The sequence below is a fragment of the Capsicum annuum genome, chromosome 1 (assembly GCF_002878395.1).
Source record: "Capsicum annuum cultivar UCD-10X-F1 chromosome 1, UCD10Xv1.1, whole genome shotgun sequence".
In the NCBI taxonomy this organism is placed as follows: Eukaryota; Viridiplantae; Streptophyta; class Magnoliopsida; order Solanales; family Solanaceae; genus Capsicum; species Capsicum annuum.
Window position 1 is genome coordinate 201,242,837 of NC_061111.1, and position 23,062 is coordinate 201,265,898.

At 33.7% G+C, this 23,062-nt stretch overlaps 2 protein-coding genes across 5 annotated transcripts; one reads left to right on the forward strand and one right to left on the reverse strand.

The window, feature by feature from the left end:
- The first annotated feature begins 10,528 nt into the window (after positions 1–10,528).
- On the forward strand, positions 10,529–14,017 carry LOC107844240 (50S ribosomal protein L18). The gene is made up of 2 exons (XM_016688703.2): positions 10,529–10,962; positions 13,430–14,017. Exons 1-2 carry the CDS (start codon positions 10,798–10,800, stop codon positions 13,823–13,825), a joined length of 561 nt encoding a protein of 186 aa, XP_016544189.1. The 5' UTR covers positions 10,529–10,797; the 3' UTR covers positions 13,826–14,017.
- Positions 14,018–14,433: 416 nt separating this feature from the next.
- LOC107844226 (UMP-CMP kinase 3) lies at positions 14,434–19,507 on the reverse strand. Of its 4 annotated transcripts, none has more exons than XM_016688694.2 (10): positions 19,326–19,507; positions 18,283–18,344; positions 17,581–17,632; positions 16,678–16,795; positions 16,218–16,374; positions 16,034–16,114; positions 15,777–15,884; positions 15,606–15,677; positions 14,764–14,814; positions 14,434–14,660 (listed from the first exon to the last, which is right to left on the reverse strand). In XM_016688694.2, the coding sequence occupies exons 2-9, from the start codon at positions 18,310–18,312 to the stop codon at positions 14,803–14,805; spliced, it is 630 nt and encodes a 209-aa protein (XP_016544180.1). In that variant the 5' UTR covers positions 18,313–18,344; positions 19,326–19,507; the 3' UTR covers positions 14,434–14,660; positions 14,764–14,802. The 4 variants fall into 4 exon arrangements, with proteins under 4 accessions (XP_016544180.1, XP_047256193.1, XP_016544185.1 ...); XM_047400237.1 differs by lacking the exon at positions 19,326–19,507 and adding an exon at positions 19,162–19,303; XM_016688699.2 differs by lacking the exon at positions 19,326–19,507 and adding an exon at positions 19,062–19,259.
- Positions 19,508–23,062: the final 3,555 nt, after the last annotated feature.

Consider the following 23,062-nt stretch of genomic DNA (forward strand, 5'->3'; position numbering starts at 1 on the left):
TAATTTACAACAGATGGGTAATCTGTCACAACAGATGACTTAATCTGTTTGATAATCTACATCAGACTCGTAATCTGTTGTTACCTAATCTAATTGATAATTTACAACAGATGAGAAATCTGACGCAACATGTTGAACATTTGTTTTTCACAATTTTAATTGAGTTCATATGTTAGACCAATAGTACCTAAATTGATTAATCTAGGACCAGGGGTGAGTTTTCATAGGGTCACCTCCTAGAGTACTCGGTCAACTACAACTTCAATTATTTTTATACAATTTCAATTGAATTACCTTTTTGGCAATTACATGATGAGAGGTTTAAAAATTATGCATATATTTAATGATTTTAAAAATAATTAAGATCAATTTGGATCAAATTAACATTTTCAAAACTACTTGTCATTATTTTCCAAAATACAAATCAACCTATGAGGTCTCGCTCTTTCTCTCTCATTCTCACTCAATAATACAGTACAGACAACAACTACTCAATAATTTGCTCAACCCTCCACAACAGGTCATTTTTCTTTTTCTTTTTGACCACATAAGTGGTATTTTCAACTTCATTCTTGCTTGTATCAGTCGTTTTCTTTGTCTTTGTAGGCAACAGAGTTCGACAAGAGCTCTATATTTGGTATTTTTTTCTAAAAAATAAGGGATTTAAGTTAATGATGAAAAATAAAACTTTTATTTGTATTATCTTTGAGAATGGGTTTACATTTTTGAGTTTTGATGGTAAAATCATAGGAAGAACTCGAGAAATCCCTAGTGTCCGTCGTAGTGTTCCGTTGACTGTCGTGGTATTGTTGGATGGTGGTGGTATTGGTGGTGGTGGTGGTGTTTATGGTCATCGTGGTGGCACTAGTGGTAGCATTGGTTAGTAGTATTTGCGGTGGTTGTCGGTGGTATCGATATTCATGGTGTTTGTTTATTTATTGGCATTGGTTGGTGGTGTTTGTGATGGTGGCTGTTGGTATATCGGTATTCGTGGTGTTTGTAATGTATTTTTTAAAATCTATGCATACATTAATTATAATGTAATTTTTGTTTTTCTTTGTCTGTAGGTAAAACATGTCTCCTAAAATAAAAGAAAGTGAAAGTGGATCAACGTCTGACCACTCAAAAAAGGCTATAGGACAGAGGGATTCGGAGGAGCTTCCTGAACAATCTCAGTGAGGGAAAAGTGAAGCTGAGGAGAGATATGAAAACAACATTGAGGGAGGTGAACAAGGGTACGTAGATGGTGATGAAGAAAATAAAAGTGAGAAATGGGAGGAATTGGAGTGTAAGAAAGAGAAAGAGAATGATCATCAACATGATGATAATGGATCACCGATGGGGCATAAGTTAATACCGACATCCCAACATGATCCTGTCAAAACTTTTAGTATTGACAGGTTTCAAGTTGTGATGCCAATAAATGACCTAGAAGGAAAACAACTAACTGGTCAAACTGTACTTAAATGTAAGATGGGAAAAATTTTTAAACATTTTATGAAAATTATGAAGAACGAAAACATAGGCGGACTTTTTAAGAAGAGATGCTTTGGACGCTTGAGGACCCCTCTGCCCGTATCTGTTTCCCTATGACGATAGTATATGGTCTTCTCAAGCGCAGGATCAAGTACACGGGGGATGATAAAGATCCAGAGGAGGGGGGTAAAAATAAGATGGATGAAATCTGGATCAACTACTGTGGCATTCCTGTTTGTTTTGGCTTGCAAGAGTTTGCAATAGTGACGGGCTTAAGATGCCATCATCCAGAAGGACCACCAACCTGCAAAAGATCCAAGGCAAGAAAATGCAAGGAAAAAATAGATGGGTTGTTTGACATTGCTTGATGTGGCTACAAAGCATCGAATTTTTTAACAGATCTTGAGGATAAAACCATACCAGAGAAGTACAGGGAGCAATTATGCTTAGTTTGGTTTGCCTATTCGGTTATATTGGCAAGAGACGTCAACAAGGTCATAGAAGATGATTTGTTGGCGCATGCTGAGGATTTTGATAAATTCAAGAATTATCCCTGGGGATATGACAACTTCTACTTGACTGTCCAATATTTACTGACAAAGCTATACTCAGGGACGATCATATTATACGGCTTTCCTTGGGCTTTCATGGTAAAATTAATCACAAATTTTACTCATCCATTAATTTATATTGAATATAGTTGTTATGATTTTTTTTTGGCTTGCTTTCTGTTTACATTTTTTAGGCTTAGGCATTTGAAGCTATTCCTCCCCTTCAAAAGCAGTTAATGGATTTCCTGGATGAGGTTTCTCATCCAAGGATGTTTAGGTGGTTGGCTGCAAAGAGCAACACCAATATTAAGGAGATTGATCTCTTTAACCCTCCGGGTGATGCAGTACGTCTTCTTCAAGTAAAATAATTCTACTCAAAGATAAGAAAGATATTGAATAGATGTTATATCTGGTGCAATAGATATTATATCTGATGCACCAGATGGGACATCTATTGCGACAGGGTATATCTTGCATCAGATTACCCATCTGTTGCTTTGGTTCTCTAAACCCAGCTCCTAAAAGATTAACCATCTACTACAAATTATGCAATAAATATTTAATCTGATAACATATTGTTCATCTGTTGCGACGTATAGCACATCTGTTGCATAACACATTACCCGTCTTGTGCAACTGTTGTAACAAATGATTGATATTTTGCATCAGATTATCATGTGTTGCTCTGTTCCTCTGAACCAGACTCAAATGGATTTTAACCATATACTGCAAACTATGCAACATATGGGTCTTTTTTTTAAATATAGCCCAACTGTGAAAATTATTATATTATATGATTTAAATGCATCTGTCTTTTTTTTCTTTTTTATAGGTTGTGTAGCCATAGATCGTGCTTACTGAGGAGGAGTCGATGATGACTTCTTATATTACTCGAGGTCATGTTGATACTATAGCAGACCCAACGGTGGAGTTAATAAAGAAGGAATTAGCTAGAGCAACAGCCATAAGAAGAGCAGTTAGGTAAGGTCAGCCTAATGTTGAGGCTCTTCATGACCAACCTTTTACTAAGGCAGATCCGGGTGCTTCGTTTAGTGGAGTTGTCAGTGTTGGTAGCAGGCATGCTGATGCTGCTCATGATGATGAGTATGTTAATGCTCAAGAAAGAATAAATATATTTAAAAATACCCCTTTTCACCCTTACACATGTCCCTCTCACCCCTCTTCACCCTCGTGTTCTCATTGCGAATGCGATAAGTATAAGGACAGATAGGATAAACTCTTTGAAAAAGTAGAGGCTATCTCTAAAGCTATCGAGGAATTCAAATCCAAAAAGTGTGTCATACCATCTAAGAAGGTAAGGGAGCCACACACTCCTACAGTGTTGGTTAGGAGAAAAAAAAGAGCAATTAGAGACGTACTCTCCGCTCAAAAATCAAAAGAAATTATAATTCTTCCGTCTCCAAAAGTTGTTGAAGTTCAAGGGCTAGTCAAGAAGGTGGACACATACGCGGAACTTGGCGCCGAAGAGAAGAGGGATCTGCGACATGCCAAGAATGTCAAGCCAGGCGCACCAAATTACCCCAGGCCTCCCTTTTTCCCCCAAGACTTCTAGACTATGACTGATATGCGTACGCTGTAAAAGGACAAGGCAAGTTTACTTTTCCTAACCTAGCCCTTCTAATCTACACCATGAAGAAGAAGCTACGCAACAGATTTCACATTTGCTGCAACAGTTGGGTATACTGGTTCAACTGGTAGTGGTTCTGTTACAACTTATTATCCATCTGTTGCATAAATAGCGTTGGATTATTGATTCAGAGAACCCTATGCAACATATGGACTACCCGTTGCATCTTTACAATTACTAACCAATTTAAAAATTGACTTCTTATCTCATAGCATGTTGACATAATTCTCTGCCTCATGAGAAAAGGCAATTAACGTATCGGAAATTTTATAACACTGCCGATTGGATAATGGACCTCGAATTCTGTAAGAAGCTCAAGGATAGGTACGATCAACTCAATGGAGAGGCGTTAGCCCTTGGCGTGGGACTTGATTTCCTAGTTCCTACGTTGGTCTTGGATGAAGAAGAAATGATGAAATATGTTAGAGGGGACAGGCTAAATCCACACGGCAAGAGCTGGACCAAGTCAAAAAGGATTTGTGCAGTCATTAGCGTGAACGGCATGCATTATCGGGCTGTTGAGATACTACTTGAAGAGGGAAAGATCAATGTTTGTGACTCCAACGTACCTCTAGTTGATGATTTTGATCTTTTTCTCCTCGTGGAGCCACAGATGGTGCTGTCGACCATCTTGTTGAGAGAGGGTAAACTGATGAATCATTTTCCAAAGGAAGTGTTGATGAAGAAATCATAGGATTTTGAAGGTCAAAATATGGGAATGATCCTTCCAAAAGATGATGTCGCTAAAGAGAGCGGTTCGCACACTCTTGCACACATCAAATGTTTGCTGATCGGCACAGAAATGGCCGAGCCAACGACTTTTCTGTGCGACAACATTGTGGAAAACCTGCAAGAGGTCTGGATTTTGGAGTACTAACTGGACGCTTGAAGCCTGTGTATATAGAAGAACCTGTAAAATAAAAAATTTTAATTTCAAGTCACCCTTCACTTTATTACATGTACGTGTAGTGGAAATAATTTTTTTCTGATGAAAGTTGAGTTTTTTTATAATACAATAGATTAGATTGTCAATCTATTGTAAAATATATTTATTCCCTTCTGGCAGATAGTTTATCTGTTGTAATAGGTTGGTCATCTGTTGCATTACGCCGATATTATTTCTATGAATAATCTAATAATATAAGTCTAATCTGTTGCAACAATGGGAAGACCTGTTTGATAATTTCCAACAGATAACCTAAATTTTATAACATATGCCTAAATCTTTTTGATATTTTCAACAGTTACGCTTGAATATCTATGTGCTCGACAACACCAAACCAGTAGCAAATACACGCACCACCATGAAAATTTCAGCAATTAGGCTTGAATATCCATGTGCCCAAAAACACCAAATCAGTAGCAATAACGGCAATAATGTAGTATCTTCTTGCTCGATTTTGTTTCTCTTCAGAAGCCTTGACTTTGTTCAACAAACTCCAGATTACACGATTTGCTTGTGAAAGGTATCATTCTTTATATCAATCAAAGTAATCGCATCCACTCAATTTCTATAAAAAAAGAGAACACAATTACAAAATAAATACAGGTCAATAATTAATCAACTAATTAAATAAAAAAATATTACCTTTGAAATATTACAAGTAAAAAACCTACGACCCATATTTTGTTGAGTCCAAGAAGTCCTTAACAGAGCTTCATGACTGCACTTACAATATCGAAAATCTTTATCACAAAAAATAGTGGAAGATTCGCTCGACATTGTCAAGCTCAGTTGAAAAAAATGAAAGAAATAATTTGAAGCATTTGGATAGATAAAAGAAGATAACGATAAAGAAGATTTAGGAATTTAGGGTTAAATTTTAGGAGGAAGATGCATATATAAGACAATAGGGGGATGACCGTTGGCGGCCAAATGACTGCAAGTCAGTGAAATGTGCCAGACTAACACTAACATATTTTGATGTCTATTTTATTTTACATGTTTAAAATGAACACTGTCTACTTGATGCCTATTTTATTTTAGGTGTTTGAACTAAACACCGTCGATGGGTTGCGCCTTTTTTATCTCAATTCAATTCACTTTAACCTTTTTACACGTAGTGGTAATTTTTTATATCCAACGAAATTTGAATTTTTATAATGCAACAGATTCTCCATCCATTGTAACAGTTATTCTACCCGTTCTGACATATAGTTTATCTGTTGCAATAAGTTGGTCATCTGTTGCATTATTTCGATGTTTTTATCTAAATTCTATCTGTTTCAATAGTGGAAAGACCTGTTTGATAAATTCCAACAGATCACCTACCTGTTGTAACATATGTCTAGATCTGTTTGATTTTTCCAATAGATGTGTCGTCTGTTGCAACAGATACATTATCTGTTGCAATATTTAAATCTAGTATTCCTTTTCAATTAATAAGTTCAAATCTAAGGAATAAATAAAATTCGTAGACAAAATAAAATAAATCGAAACCTTCATAACTCAGCTGAAATAAGTCAACGAATAAATGAAATGTAAAAAAATTATAATGGGTACAGATCTCAACAAATACATCAACAACAATTTAAGTATACTGCCAAGGATTGCTTTGACAGGCTCAAGCTATAAAGATCTACTCAGTATGGACAAGTTGTTCTTCATCTGGTGCTATGGAATTCGAGTTTGCTCATCGTGGATCCTTATTATCGCTTACGTACGGTTTCTGCACTTTCTATTCTTCGTATTTTCATAAAAAGAGTAGCATATTGTCAATGTTGTTCAGCAGTAGCTTCTTCTACATTCACCTGGAAAGCCAGAATTGGTCAATAATAATCACGGAGATTCAAAAAAATGGAAAAAGATGACTCATCTCTTCTAGCAAATCAAACAGGTCTTCCTCTCGTTTTAAATTGTCCCAAACAGATTATATTTCTGTTGGAACAATGAATCAACTGTTGGGATAAATTTCTACATGAGGAAGACCTTGTGTGATAATTTTCAACGGATGAACCATCCGTTGCAACATATGAATCATCTATTGCAGCAGATAGGTCATCTGTTGGTACAAATAAAAGTGGTACGAAGAGCTGTTTGATTTGCTAAAACAGATGAGACATATGTTGCACCAGATAAAGTATCTGGTGCAACAGGTTAGTCAACTATTGCAATAGATGTATATATCTGTTTGATAATTTTTAGCAGATGTGTCATCTGTTGAAACAGATATGTGTCTGTTTGTTTTGTCAGTTGGAAGACATACAATATATTCACCTTCTTCAGCTCGTGCTGCTCTCCTTTGGACATTGTATGTTGCTCAGTGCAACACACAGACAGAGGAGTTGCAATTTTGCTTTTTTGGGTGCTTGATAATGCCCTGGAAATCACTCTTTTTCTCCTCTTAGCCTTAATCTCTAATGGAGCGGATGGAATGAGACCCCTCTTAGATGTCAATTCCTTTACAGAAGCAGTTAATGCTTTAATAGCATTAATCACTACATCATGTTTCGCCCTGCAGTCTTGACATTTGCATGCAGAACATTCACTGGAAGAGACAAAATCTGTATAACCAGTATGATTATACTCATAATGATTTACTTTAAATTTTGTAAGAGGGGCATTATTAGCACCAACAGCAGCACCACTATCACCACCAACAACCTCATCACCACAACTCATAGATTGATCGGACCGAATCAAATCGGGCTAATTTTTATAATTGGGTCGGGATGAATCAGGTCAGCCCGACCCGTTTGACAGGCTTAGTTGATAAGAGTGTGAAATGCAATTACGTTTACGTACGCCTCGTATTGGATAGCACATGTTAGCTTGTTTTTCATCACTTGGACAAAGTTGGATTTGTCTCTACTAATCATGTGCAGCCAATAATGATTAGAGCACTTAATTGAACAAAGTTGAAAGCAATAAAATAATGTCATTTGTTTAAGTTTGTCCCCCATTTTGACATTCCCAATATATAGAATTGAAAAAGTCCTTTTGTTCACAATTTTTTTCCACAATTTGGCTAGAAAAAATTATGTTTATACCATAAACTAGTTAATTTTTGAATATTTTTACCCTCTTACTTTAAAAATCAAATAACTTTATATATTTAAAAGAAAAGGACAATATAATTTTTTTATTATTATGATCAAATTTGGGCCAAATTATCCTTTATAAGTTTTTTAAGAAATACTATCATTTAGAAAGTATCTCCAGGTTTCAAGAACAATTATTACTAAAATAGAATGAGTAACGTAATTAATTTTATTTTAAAATTTTAAATTAATAAATAATCTGAAACAATTATTTTGAAAATAAATTGAAATGAAGAGTAGGATAGGGCATTCTTATCCTAAATGATAAAGACTATATTTGAATTTTGATGCAATTCCTTATTTTTCCAATCATTTCAATTCGTATATTAATTAGATCAGTCTTCTTTTCGCACAGTACTATATATTGTAATTTACAACTATTGAGACATGGCAAATTAGAAGGGGATCATAGATTCGACCACTGCAATCCACAACTTTTTAAGTTGTCGGCGTCATTTTCTAATTAGTCACAAAATTAAAACTTTTATTTAGAAGATTTAAAATACACCTAAGTAAAGAGGCGGAGTTAAAAAATTTTATTGAGATATTTGAAAATAAATATACGAATTAGTTAAAGGGGATTCAACATTTAATATACAATAATAACATATTCAGTGTATTCCCATCAAATGGAGTCTGAGGAGGGTAAAGTATACGCAGTCCATCCTACTAACTCAGATGAAGTAGAGAGGTTATTTTCGGTAGACCCTCGGCTCAGGATCAATATACACATAAAAAATATTTTAATTTATACAAAATTAGTATAAAAGTAATATAATTTTTTGTCGAAGAAGATTTAGATAAATTCTTGAATGAAAGGTGACTCCATCACTATTTGAATAAATACACGAATAAATTAAAAAATTTAACATCTATAATTAATACATAAAAAAATAATTTATCCTTATACATATAAATAAAAATGAACGAGTTATTAAAATCTGTCGTATCTGACAAATTTATGTAATTTTATGCCGATCAAAATATAAATATATGAATTTACTAACCAAGTCTTGGGATGGTCTCACACAGGACGAATCAAAAGTAGTCATCTATTACTTTAAGATAATAATTGTACTAATATTCTCTAATCTTACAGGAATACTTGTACTTTAAGAGTTGTTTTTTAAATTTTAAATATAAATAAAGAAAGAGAAAGGACTAAAAAGTGGAAACCATGTGAAAGAACATGGAGAGGAGGAACGACTTAGTATCTGAATTGTTTTTTGGAAAGTCGATGTCATGATTTTCTAAAGTGCATCAAGGTAATAAATTGTGAATTATCATAGGCGGTTTAATTTTCGTCCTAATTTCATCAATAAATATTATTATGTGAGTATATATAAGTTGAAGTCAAATAAATGATAATTATTGATTTATCATGTTATGAAAGATCAAAATTAAATTTTAAAATAGCTAATTGTATTGAATTAATTTAGCATAGTAATGATGTAACATTAACCTACTTGCTGCTATTGTTGTTGTTTTTTTTTAAGGAAAAATTACATCATGTCACAATTTATTTTATCATAATTACTTAAAATCCAACCTTTTTGAATAATTATATAAATTCTTAATTTTATTTAAAAGTTTGGATATATCATTGAAGTATGTGATGTATTCGTGTATAGTTAGGTGATGTATTTATGTGGAATATAATGTATTTGTGTAAAATTGAGAGATGTATTTGAAAGAATATGATATATCTGTATAAAATTAAGAGATTTATTTGAAAGAATTATGTACTCGTATGAATTATTCAGAGGTTTTTAGTAATTTTGCAAAAAAGAAAGAAGATATGATGTAATTCAGCTATATACCTCGGCTTGTAGACTTGTAGGGGTGTGCAAAAACCGAATCAACCGATAAATTGAATCGATAAAAATTGTTATTGGGTTATTGGGTTGACAATTTTTTTATTGATCTTATAAAAAAAATTATTGGATTAATGGATCGATTTTAGCTTATTGGGTTATCGGTTAACTGATAACTCAATAAGGATATACTAAATTATTGTTTTACCCCAATTTATGTTATATATATATATATATATATATATATATAAATAACTATACTACTTATATATATATTGTGTAGGAGTTTGGCGACAACTAAGATTCTATTTTTTTATGTTAGTTGTTACTATTTTTATTTTATGAGTATTTTTTTATTGGTTAAATTGAAAATCGAACCATTAAGGACAAAAAATCGATAAAAAATATCTTATTTGTTGATTATTGATTTTGCATATTCAAAAATGAAAAACTGATAAATCGAACCAATAACGTATAAAATCAAATCGAACCGACCGATGCACACTTAGACTAGTACAAAGCACCTTGGTAGACTTAGCACGAAGGTCCAGCAGGAAAGAGCCCAATAGAACTTAGGAGCTGCCCTCTTAAATGGGCCTATGCAAGTTTATTTGGGCTTAGTGGCCAGTATGAGGGATGCATAGAGGCCCATTAGGATAAGATTGTAAGATGGTACACCTAGTTAAGTAGTTATTCATCTTGGTCGAACAAAAAAGTTACGCATCCAATACAATAGGAAAAAATATGTGCAATTGAAAACATCAACTGATAATTATCTAAAATAGCTAATATTTAAAATAATTATGATTTACAGCTAACATTTAGATTAAATAGTATATTTCGACTTTTGGGATTCATATATGTTTGAGGACGAACTTTGAGGCTCAAATACAAATCTCTCTAAAGACTTGTATTTGTATACAAAATAAATTTCAAGCCCATATGTAATCTCTAAAGTGAATTTGTATGTATATATACAATTTCTAATTTGATCTAACAAGGTAACAATTTTATATGAGACATTTATTTTTGATAAGATAATCAATTAATATGGGGTTAAAAGAGAGTATTACAAAGTGATTACTTTTCATTTATAGTACTAAACTAATTGAAATTGTGGCTTAATTTTGATTGGACACTAATTTTTGTTACTCCTGGCTACTCCATCTAAAAAGCTAAGGGAGGGGGGAGTAGTAGGCCATATATGGTGCGTGTTGTTTTGTGTTGACAGGGATAGGAATAGCTTAGTGAAGAAGAGTGAGGAAGAATGGCTTCTTCATCATTTGCACCTACTCTATGTTTCTCCCTCTCATCTGAATTCCTTCAATCACAAAAACCCAATTCCCTTTCATGGTCTTCTTCTTTACCCCAACTCAATATTTCTTCGTCTTCTTCTTCAACACCCTTCCCTTCAAATCTCTCTCTCCACCAGGTATCTTCTTTCTGTCTTTCTTCATCTATTTCTACTATTTTATTTATTTTCTGAGGGTATTTTTTGCCCTGTAATTTCTGGTTTATTCTGTCACTTTCTTGCTCTAATTAGAATCAGTCTGCATTTTTTTTTAATATAAAGAGTGAATGGGCAAACAAATTTTTGAACAAAGTTGGAATATTAGTGATGGTAGATAGTAACTAAGTCGAACAAAATGTGAAGGAGGGCACAATAGTTTGATTATTTCGTTGTGTTTCTGCTTAACTGTAACTATATGTTTCCACCTTATCTGATTGCTCCTCCCCAATCCCTCTTTTATTTTTGGTCTTTTGTGTTGCTGAGGAAGAGGTAAGGTCTGCGTACACACTATCGAGACACCACTTGTGTGATTACGCTGGGTATGTTGTTGTCGTTGTGTTGCTACGGAGTAGGGATACAATCGCAATGATATCAGTTAATTCAAGGAGATTTTTTTTTTTAAGTCTTTTCTTCTGATTGATGTGGAAAACATAGGAGCTGGACAGAAGAGAACCATCCAATTTCTAAAATTCAGCTGAAATGACAATGTTCCTTTTTAAAGATTGGATTTTTATGGAATTTAGACGTTTGAGAAATTCGGAAGCAAAAGCCCATATGACACAAGTGTTCATTCTCAGGCAATACAGAGATTTCTTTTTTTTTTTTGGATCAGGTAAATAGATTCATTAATCACAAGGCCAGAATCGACCGTATGCCAAAAAGTAAAGAACCTACAATTACGAGACACCCAATCCTCTACACAAACCGGCACTACATATAGGTGCACCAAAAATAAATAAGGGGCCGGAGGCTAGGCATCACCCAAGACATACCAAACCAGTTAAACATATCCCAGCACAGTTTCGAAGTCAGGTTGCTATGTGGTAGCAGATGATCAACATCCTCACCCGTCTCCTTGCATAAGAAGCACCAGCTTAATGCATATGAACTTGCTTTTCCTAAGGTTTTCCACCGTCAAAATCACTCCTCTAGCAGCTAACCATGAGAAAAAACACATTTCTTAGCACCTTAGGAATCCAAATCGACTTTACGGGGAAGGCCTCCACCTCCCTCACCAAAAGCTTATCATAGAAGGTCTTGACATAAAAAACCCCATTACTCCCCAACTTCCATTTCAGAGACCCTTGTAGTTTCTTAGTTTCTGATTGAACAGACACCTCCTCCGGGGAAGGGAAAAAAGAAGGTGGTCGAAATGAGGACGTAAAGATGGGCAAAGGGATTGTCCAAACAGTTGCTAATATGTTCCTTCTTTTCAACATTGATATTTGCAGTCACGAGAGTCTGAATGTCTTCACGTGAGCGTAGTAAAGTAGAGAGTGCTTGATGAAGTTCCTGACCCGTGTAAATATTGTTAGACCAGAACTGGAATGTATCTGCCTAAATCTACTAAGACCTTTTTAAATAACTTAATGCTTGCTGCAGCTTTAGTGTATCCTGACATAAGGTTAGCTTGATCCACTAGTACTGCAGCTGTTTATGTAATATTTTGAGCTTCAGAATTGGCAAACAATTTTTCTTTAAATTGTTTTAGGATAGAGTTAGTACATACCAAGCACAAGATAGATCTTCCAAAGAACAAGGTCTTTTTGGTATAAGCCAATTCATTTGGGACCCTGAAGATCCATTCTTTTTCCTATTCAAAGATTGGCCCTTTGGCTTTCTTTTTTGGAACCGAGTTGTAGTTTCATTCGCTATCTCACCTTGACCTGGTATTAGAAATTCTGTCAACAAAGATGTGAATTAAGAAGGATTGATTGACGAAATATGAACCGAAGATATACCACAAAACAATACATTTTTGTTACCACACGATATATTTGAGGCGTCATGTTTCTGTCATCTTTACCAGCAATTATACTCTGGAAAGCAATATTCACATGCGGAGGTTTCTTTTGAGTATTGCTTGGCTTGTTTATATGTTCTTTTTCTTACTTAATTATTAAACAGATGTGCTGATTTATGGAAAGTAACTTCTAGAATTGAGTGAAATTTGAATATCTTTATCTGGCTTATTGTAGTTGACTTCAAAATCGTATCCATTCTGTTTCTTCATTGCCTGCGTAATGGCATAGCTGCCTCAGCTAACTTTTTTCAGCAAGTACATATCTTTTAGACCAAGTCATGTTTAGAAGACAATTATTTTGCTCAATATTATAAAGAGGTTAGGAGGCAAGATTCTTTCAAGTTGGGTAACTTTTAGACCAAGGATCATCATTTTGGTTGGATAAGGTGCTTGCTCTAAGAAGAAATAAGTGTTCGGATCAAAATATGATGTACTCAATGTATTATGTATAGCATGGCGTATTCTGACATGTTTACATCCTAGCTTAGCATGGATAACAGATAGAAACGATAGGACTTAGAAACTGCAGCATGGATAGCTTGTTTGATGTGGATTTTTGAGAATGTACTTGTTCATGTTCTGTAGAAATTTGTCGTCGAGGCTGCATGGACAAGAAGATCCCGGAGTGAAGCTGCAAAAAAGCCCAACAGGAAGTCATGGAAACAACGGACAGATATGTATATGAGACCCTTTTTACTAAATGTTTTCTTTTCAAAACGATTTATCCATGCAAAAGTCATGCATCGAGGAACCAGCAAGGTGATCTCCGTTGCTACCACAAACGCGAGAGACTTAAGGAACACATTGCCATCCCTTACTGATAACAATGCTGCTAGGGTAATAGGCCAGTTGATTGCAGAGCGATCAAAAGAAGCTGATGTCTACGCCATTGCATATGAACCCGGGAAGAATGAGCGAATAGAAGGCAGACTTGGGATTATTCTTGACACTATTCAAAAAAATGGTATCATATTTGTTTGAAATTTCACCTTGTGTACTCTTCTTGACTTGCAACCAGCTACTATAGATATTTTCAGGATCAGTTATTCCCAATTATTAGAACCCATACGTCTTCTTCTTCTATATTGGAGCTCGACTTTGTAGCATATGATAGTGTTATATTTTGCCAAAAGATTGTTCTATTACAGTGGTAGTGATGTTATTTCAGTACCATATTAAAGTTTGCAGTCCTCCTTGGGGAAAATCTAAGGCTCTGACAAGATCAAAATAAGACATTATTGTTAAATTTCTATGAGAATGGTGCGCCGGCATTATTACTGAGTTTGAGGATTTGTTTGTGTAGAAAGCTAAAAGAACAGCAATTGTTTTTTACTCCCGATACCAAACTTTTGCTTCTTCCAACGTCAAAACAATCCCTTCAAAATCAAATCCAAACGCAATTGTTCTCAAGAAAACATATCTAAACCAAATGCATCTATTTGTTCTCCCATGTCAAGGAAACATGCCTTACTTTTGCTGGTGTGCACGCATTTCAGTGTGAGCGAGTGTTCTGTCAATACTTACCACACGTCAAGCCCCGATTTGTAACTAGTTCACAAAAGACCCAAGTATGTTTGTGTGCGCATGTGTGAGAGAGAAACTCTTGTAATCTTATTTATCAAAATTCAGTCTTGACAATGATAAAAAATACAGAGGCAATAAGCCAATACTACAGCATGTTCCTTCAAAAGAACAAAAAATTGACAGAGAAAGAAAATGAAAAATTCTGCATAAACTATAAAAGTAGAATCTATAAAAATACAGCGTTTTGCTGAAGACACATAGCAAGCACCACATGCAAACAATACTGGTATACCTGGAGAGAAAGGAATGACAAAAGAAAAGATGTGAAGTCAATTAAGAGCAGAATAAACATATCACGCGTCAAAGCAAGCCCTAAGTTTAGAATTCTCCATTACCGTAACACTTAATCGTGCTGCCTCTCTACAAATGAATGATCAGGCAGCAACCTGTAACATACAAGAAAAATCTGTATAAATTTCCAAGAAAGAAGTAAAGGATATGCAGAAACAAAATTTAATTATTTTGACAAACAAATGAAGATGGGCATAATGGAAGGACAGAATATATGCCCATAGCAATCAATTGGGAATATGTTTTAGCCATGTAAAAACGTTTATTTTAGGGCCTATGCTTTCTAGGAGTCTCTTAGCTCTAGTAGGAGATTTTCATGACAGCACAAAGTTAGAGAACTTCTAGAACTCTTAAAATTTTGGTTTAATACTAGTCTGAGATGAATTTAAATTGGATAAATATGATTAATGAGGATTCATATAGCCGACCCCAACTTAGTTAGGACTGAGGCCTAATTGTTGTTTATACAAATAAACTCAAGACCTGCTCATTACATGAGCTAAAATCAGCAGCCAACCACAGTGAATCATATGGAGACAATTCTCCTGGATAAGGCAAAGTTAGCAGCAAATCTAACCACACAAACCATGGACTCGACATATAAGCAAAAATTGTTTAAACTCTTGCAAGGCAAGAATCATAAAAAGTTGGCAGATATCCCCAGCATCACTTTAAACAAGAACACAGGATTCTCACATTTAAGTGTCAATTTACTGATCTCATAATGTAGAAGAGATCTAACTCGCATAAGGCCTAACATTTGCAACACAGGACATTTACCACTCTACTACATTAAATAGGCCAGATATCCTTTTCCATGCAAGTTACTAGGTCTTAATATCCTTGTAAGTTGTACAAATACTAAACCAACACATTAGTACTTTACCTTCTCATCAGCTGGGGCAAAAACAGCTTTAACGGCTTCAAATACTTCTCCAACAGGCTTTGCAGCATCAATCTGAGGTAAAAAAGATGTCAACTTCTGTTTAATATGCAGACTCTCTCTCTCTCTCTCTAGGACGGAGGATAGTAAAGAGGCTGAAAGATAGGACAGTACCTTTCGAACCTTCCCCTTGGAGTTGTAGTATTCAATAACAGGGAGACTAGATTCCATGTACACCTTGAATCGCTTCCTTATTGTTTCAATATTATCATCTTCTCTTCCCTACAGAACAAATTTTCAAAGTATATGAGAAGAAAAGCAAATATCATACTAGAAAAAAATATTAACAACAAAGAAACAAGGATGCCATAAAGGTTTGAAGAACTGTAAACATGAGGAAAAGTTTTCTACCAAGGTATTATATGTCTAACCTGGTTCCGACCTAAAAGGCGTTTCTCCATCTCTTCTTCAGGACAATCAAAGAAGAGCACAAACTCAGGCTCAATTCCAGTCTGCGGGACATTAAAGTGTGATAGTCAAATTTTAACAACTCTCAACTACATAGGAGAACTATCAAGTTGCAGATAAAAGAGGGTGGTGAACCGAGGAACTCACGACTAACTCAAAAGCAGCACGGTTCTCCTCATTGCGAGGGAAACCATCAATAAGAAATTTGTCATTGCCATTTTCCTGAATTGCTCGTTGGAGAAGCTTAATTGTTACCTCTGATGGTACAATTTTCCCTTCTTTAATCATGTTTGAAATCATCGTCCTGTACATACAAGAAATGAACAGTTCACAATGCTGATGCGCAATAAGCAATACTCTAGAGTAATAAAATGAAATACAAAAAAACTATGACAGTTCAAACTCTATGCACCACATTCAAAAGCACAGTACTGAGGATGAATCCTTTGTGTGCAATAAACATTGCTTGAAGCTATTGAACAAAACTCAAAGAGATGATGCAACTTAACAAACAGCTGTTGATCTACTACACAGAGTGTTGATTGAAATGAAAAAGTGTAAAAAGTATGGAGAATAAAGCAACACAATAAAAACATAGATATCCTACCCGTTCTCGGAACCAGATTTTATTTCTGCTCGGAGAAGATCACCAGCGCTTAGATGGGTGTACCCAAAATTCTCAACAATATTAGCACACTGGGTGCCCTTACCACTGCCTGGGCCACCTGCCCAAGTTAATAGAAAAAACAAATCTCAGCACAAGATAAAAATCTGATCCCAACGGTGCAGATTGCATTAACAAATATGCTATGTCCAATGAGAATGTGCACTTGATCCACAAATCCGTACAGGTCGCATTCCCTAAGGATATTTCCTAATAATTTTTTATTCACAGAGCGCAAACACAAGAAAATTTTCTTGTGTGAGTTAGATAGAAAAGAAGCAGCACAACTAGCTTAAGAGTATATTAAGTTTTAGGGTGAAATAGATATGCCTCCAAATTTTCTACTGCAACCCTCACAAGTCAATTACTTAAAAAAAACCTTCTGCCAACTTGTATGTAAATAATCACAAAGATGCAGCCTCGTTGCTTCAGAAAATCAATTCTACCACCACAATCTAAACTAGAGTCAGAAACGTCCCAACCAGACAATCTGATCTGGCTTTTACAACCATCCTTCAATATAGCTTCCTGTTTCATTTTGATCAAAACTGGATGTAAATGACAAAAGGATCCTAATGGTCATACAGTCAACCGTTTATTAATGCAATAAATGGGTTATGGCAGTTTGAACCAAAGGAGCAAGACTTATGGTGCATTATAATTGGTATTAGTGGTAGTACTAACAAAACATGTAGATCGGATAACAGCTACGATGGCAAACATATGATTCTCCAATAAGTTCCACCTCTAATCCTCACAACTACATATAGGGCCAAAATACTTTGCCTATGAGATGACATATCTAGAATGCCACAAGATCATGTGATGTTAATGTTGAAAACTCACCTAGAACAAAAACAACAGTGACCTTCTTGTTGATTGTCAGGCTTCCTGCTCCCTGCAATTCATCATTAAAAAAATATCAAACAAGGAGCATGTGGCATCTGCGTGCTACTGTGCAGGAGCATAAATCATGGATAATTATAATATTTATCAAGAGTTGAGGTGGTAACTTATGTAGGGAAGATTTTCTATATTTAACAATAATGCTTTTAGGATAACAGAATTAATGTCTGGGAAGAAGAATTCATAGAACTACATGAGAACTTTTTACAAATTTAGAACTTCAGGGAGGAGAAAGCGAGTTGGACCCTTATTTCCTCTCTTTCTTGGTGTTGCTGTTGGTACATGCATGATGCAAATCGAGAAAATCGGTATTTAAATTCACAGTGCAATTGTTGTAGCCCCATCTACTGTAAGACAACTCCACTATTTGAAGTCTTTAAATCTCATAAGTTTTTCTGCAATCTTTTCAAATTATAGTAGAACTCTTTTTGAATTCAGATTGACAATAGAGATAGCTTAAAGGTCAAGCATCCTTCCAATAAAGCCATCTGGTGTAGAAAGCATTTCACTTTTCTTTAGATTCCAGATGCTTAGACCATATGAAAATGAGAACTCATTCACAATAGGAGTGGCCACCAATAATCAAGGTAATAAGGATATTCTTTAGATATATGAAGCACATTTAGTTGTAAAGAAAGCTACCTGGTTAGCAGAATCGACAACAGTCCCCATGGATGTCTAGTAACTTGATCTTATGAAATTAGCTGCAGAAAGACAGACTCAATAATTACTCAGGAATGTTACATGCACATTTCTTCTATACTAACACTAAAAGAGGAAAAGGGGGGGTGGGACATCTTGAAGGAAAAGACTTGCATTTCCATTTGTCTATGACGAGAAAAATATAGAGATCAGATGCTGGAATCTTCACTTCATATTCCCGGGTCAGATCACATAGGAAAATTAGGCTTCAGATACTACAACTGCTAGTGGAAATAAAAAAGACCCATTGACAGAGAGAAAGAGCAGAATCTTTTGCAGTGATGCAGCCACAATGTCTCCAGAAAATGTACATAATAAATCAAAAGCAAAAAAGCCAGAACCCACCCACCACTTTAGCATGAATTTATTCCTGCTCACATAAATTACCAAGTACTAACCACCCTAAACCATTCCCAAGCATCAATAAAGTAAACAGCATTAACGGCCTATCCTAAAACAGTAGTCACAGAAATTTGCCAGCAAAAATCCACCATTGAAAACTGAAAGAGATCAACTCAAGTTGAACCGAAAACCCACAAAGTATCACTCCAAAAAAGAGCAAAAAACAAATCTTTAAACGATAAACATTGAGCTAAATAAATCTATCGGTGCAAAAATTGAGCACACGCAAACGAGATGAAATCGCAAGAGATCTGCTCAACCATAATAAAACAAAAACAAGTTCGTAATCAGATCAAATAAAAGTAGCGTAAGATTACAAAATCAAGAATTCCGAGCTAGAGAAATCAACCAGTCCGGTCCTCAAATCGGGACAGATCGGTCCAACGAAAAGCAGATAAATAACAAAAAATGCATTACATATAGGTATCTCGGGTAATTAGTCAGTCGGGTGCATGAGCTGGACCGAACACCACTTTGTTTTTATTTATTTTTTTAAAAAGAATGCAGTAAATGGAAAAATGCAAGATGTGAAATTGAGTAGAACAAATCAAAACGCGTAGATCTGACGATGTGAAGCTTACCAGAAGGCAGAAAAAGGGAGGGAATGTATGTATGAATTGTGAATTGTGAATTGTGAATTGTGAAGAGGTAGCGAGCGTGTTTGAGATTATATTTATAGGCCTAATATAATATAACCATAGAGTTTGAACCATTTTGAACGGTAAACTGTTCCTTTTGCCCTTTCCCACTCCACACATTGCTTTGAATGGTTACTTTTCTTTTCTTTTTTTCCTTTTCACTTTTTAGTGAATTGACTAGCTAGCCACCATAATTTTATTCAACCGAAAAGGAGATAATATTCTCTTAGAGATCGTTCGGTAGAGTGTATTGATAAAAATAATGCATGTATTAATTATTATGTATTATGATTATCTTATTTGATACAGTTTTTAGTTAATGTATAACTAATACACTCTGTTGTGTATTATTAATACCATCCATTTTCTATGTATTAGTAATGCAAAGTCTTTAATACATGCATTAACTTATTAAATGACCTTAATTCCCCTCAATTTTCCTATCAAAACATTTCACCATTTCTTTTCCCGTTATTTTAATTTGCAATAGTGAATCTTTTCAAAACATTTCACAAATTTTTCCCAGCATTTTAATCTAAAACAATGAATAATTGATTTAAATAATTGTACGTAACATATTTTTTTCTTTGCTTCGGGGGTCTTTAAAAAGATTAAAAAAAATTGAGACTATTTTTTAATTTTACGTCTTATATTTTATTTTTGTTTCGACTATGTTAATCCGTTGGCATAATATTTCATGCGCAAAGACGAAGGTCTTGGAATTAATTCGAACCCTCTATATACTAGTTCAACAATATTAATTATATTTGAGATGGCAAAAAAAAATTGTTGCAAAAAAATGTATAAAATCAAAGAAGGATATTTTTGTAAAAAAATATTTCTTTTATAGAAATTATGTAAGATGTATTATTTCTTATACATCAAACCAAACAATGTATAAGAAATTATACATGCATAACTAATACAAGCATAAGTAATATAAGCATTACTAATATACTATATTTTACATTGATCTTATACACTCTACCAAAGGATCCCTTAATTTAGTGACCAATAATAGATATAATCTTCCCTTAAAAAATGACTTGTATATATTTTACTTTTTTTATTAAAAGACCTTTGTTTACTAAATTAAAAACAAGATATTAAAACTATTTTTTAAGGCTCAAAAATGTCATATAGTTTTAAAAAATTAAATCACTTTTTCTTTTACCCCTTCTAAATCCAACCGGGTCGAAAAAAACAATCCTCAAAAACGCTTGTAACTTCCAAGTCATTGAGGTGATAAATTAATAAAATAGAGAGTAAATTTTTAAAGTTTGGTTGCGTCTAGATTGGTCTGGATGGGTAAAAGAAAATGGATAAGTTAATTTTTTAAAAAAATTAATTGGCATTTTTAAATTAAAAAATGAATTTTAGAATTTATTTTAGAAAAAATGATTTGAGATATATTCAAACTTTGATAAAATTTATTGTAACTAGCATGAATTTTGCGAGGGTTCCATGATCCTCTAGACTATTTATTAGCATATTTAACTGCTATTTATTTTCACTAAACTCTTTTATTTATTTAATTATTTCATAATAAATTTTATCTATGTATTAGCTTATAAACGTCACTAAAATACACTAAAAAATAGTTCAGGAAAGTCATAGGATCCCCGCAAAATTTAGGCTTGTTACAGTAAATTTCATCAAAGTTCGAGTATATTTTGAATCCTTTTTCCTTTATTTTAAATAGGGTTGTTCAAAATCGAACCGTAACCATTAACCCAATCGCAAAATTAGTTTATTCGCTAATTGGTAATGGGTTATCGGATTAATGGTTTGGGAATGGATAAAAAATTTATAATTAATGGCTTATTAGTGCGGGGATGAATTACTCAATTTTTTTATCGGATAAACCGTTAGTCCATTAAGAATTATTATAATTATATTTTTACTCCTAGATATATAATTATTATTCTATTCACTTCTTAGTTTAGAAAATAACATATTGTGACATCTAACCCTAAAGTGCAGTCAAACTCCCTAAAATGTAAAGAAAATCTGAAATTATTCTTAAACCAAAACATAAATTATTCTTGACCACACAAAGGACCGCAATAAAAGTGGAACAACCCAAATGTATCCTTCACAAAGTTTGATATAAAACATAAAAATTCAAATAATATTAAAGTTTAATTTATTTTTTTATCAATCCAATAATTAAAAATATTTCTACATACATTTTAGATCTAGAAGAAAATTCTTATTTGATTTGATGTTTTAACCTATTAAAAAATTACACGATCAAAACTCAAGAAGTCTAAAAGATTGATAAATAGATCAATCATAGTATACAAACAACTTAGTCGGTGAAGAAACGGAGGAACTACCAATAATCGTTCGATATTTCATTCTTTCTTAAATTTATCCATTACACCATCCGATAACCATCCGTTAATTGGTAATCCTATACCGAACCAACCGTTATCTTATTGGGTGACTTGCGACTTAGTATATTTAAAAATTGATAACTAATATGCCGAACCGCTAAGCATAATTATCCAACTAATCCAACCAATAAGTAGTCCTAATTTTAATTCATTAAATATAAATTTATCAAAAAAAATGATAAATATACATAATTTGTTAGATAAGAAATGTATATATGCACCACTTTTTACACAATCAATATGTGTTCTAAATTACAAAATTCAGAAATATATTTCTTTCTTTTTCCTTTATTTAAATAAATTATATTTTTTGAGATACACCAAATCCAATGCTAAAAAATACTACTACATAAAATCTGCCTATCAAGTTTATGTCTAAGATCCGCTTTTGATCCCAAAAGTGCACTGATTCTTTTATCTTTTCTTTAGAGACAAAAGACATCTTTTATCCTTAGATCTTACTTTAGCACTTACACTTAATTTTTATTTATTTATCTTTCTTAATATTTTTAAAGTATATTTATTTGGCCCCTAAAACTGATGGGATATATTTTTAAAAAAGGAACGCATTTATTTATTAAAATAAATAATTTCTATAATATTATATTTAAAATATAATAAAAAATTAAAATTAAAATAAAAAATGAACACTTTTTCTCTTCTTCTTTCTTCTTCAAATCATCATCAACAAGAACATTCAAAACCCCATAAACACCACCACCCAAGAACAACACTTTCCTTTAAATTTTTTTCACTTTCCACCATTAATAACACCATTCAAGAACAACACTTTAATTTTTTTCACTTTCCTCCATTAACAACATCGCCCAAGAACAACACGTCCCTTTAATTTTTTACACTTTCCTCCATTAACACCACCCAAGAACAAACATGAAAACACTATTAAATAATTTTCTTCATTGAACAATATCTCAACCTTCAATCCAACTCCCTCAAAATTTAGATAAAAATTAAATTAAATTGATGATTTTGTTTTTGAATCATTTATCATCAATGAAAGAACGGAGGTGGGGGGCTGGAAGGGTGGGGTAGGGGTGGGGCTGAAAGGGGAGAAAGAATTGCGGGGGGCTGGAAGAGAAGAAGAGCGCGCGGGGGGAGCTGGAATGGAGAAAGAGGTCGGGGGTGGGTTGAATTTCTTATTTAATATATATATATATAGTACACATATATTTTTTATTTGGTGGGGGTGGGGCATTTTTTATTTAATATATATATATACATGTATATCAAGATAGTACATATATATATATATATTATATT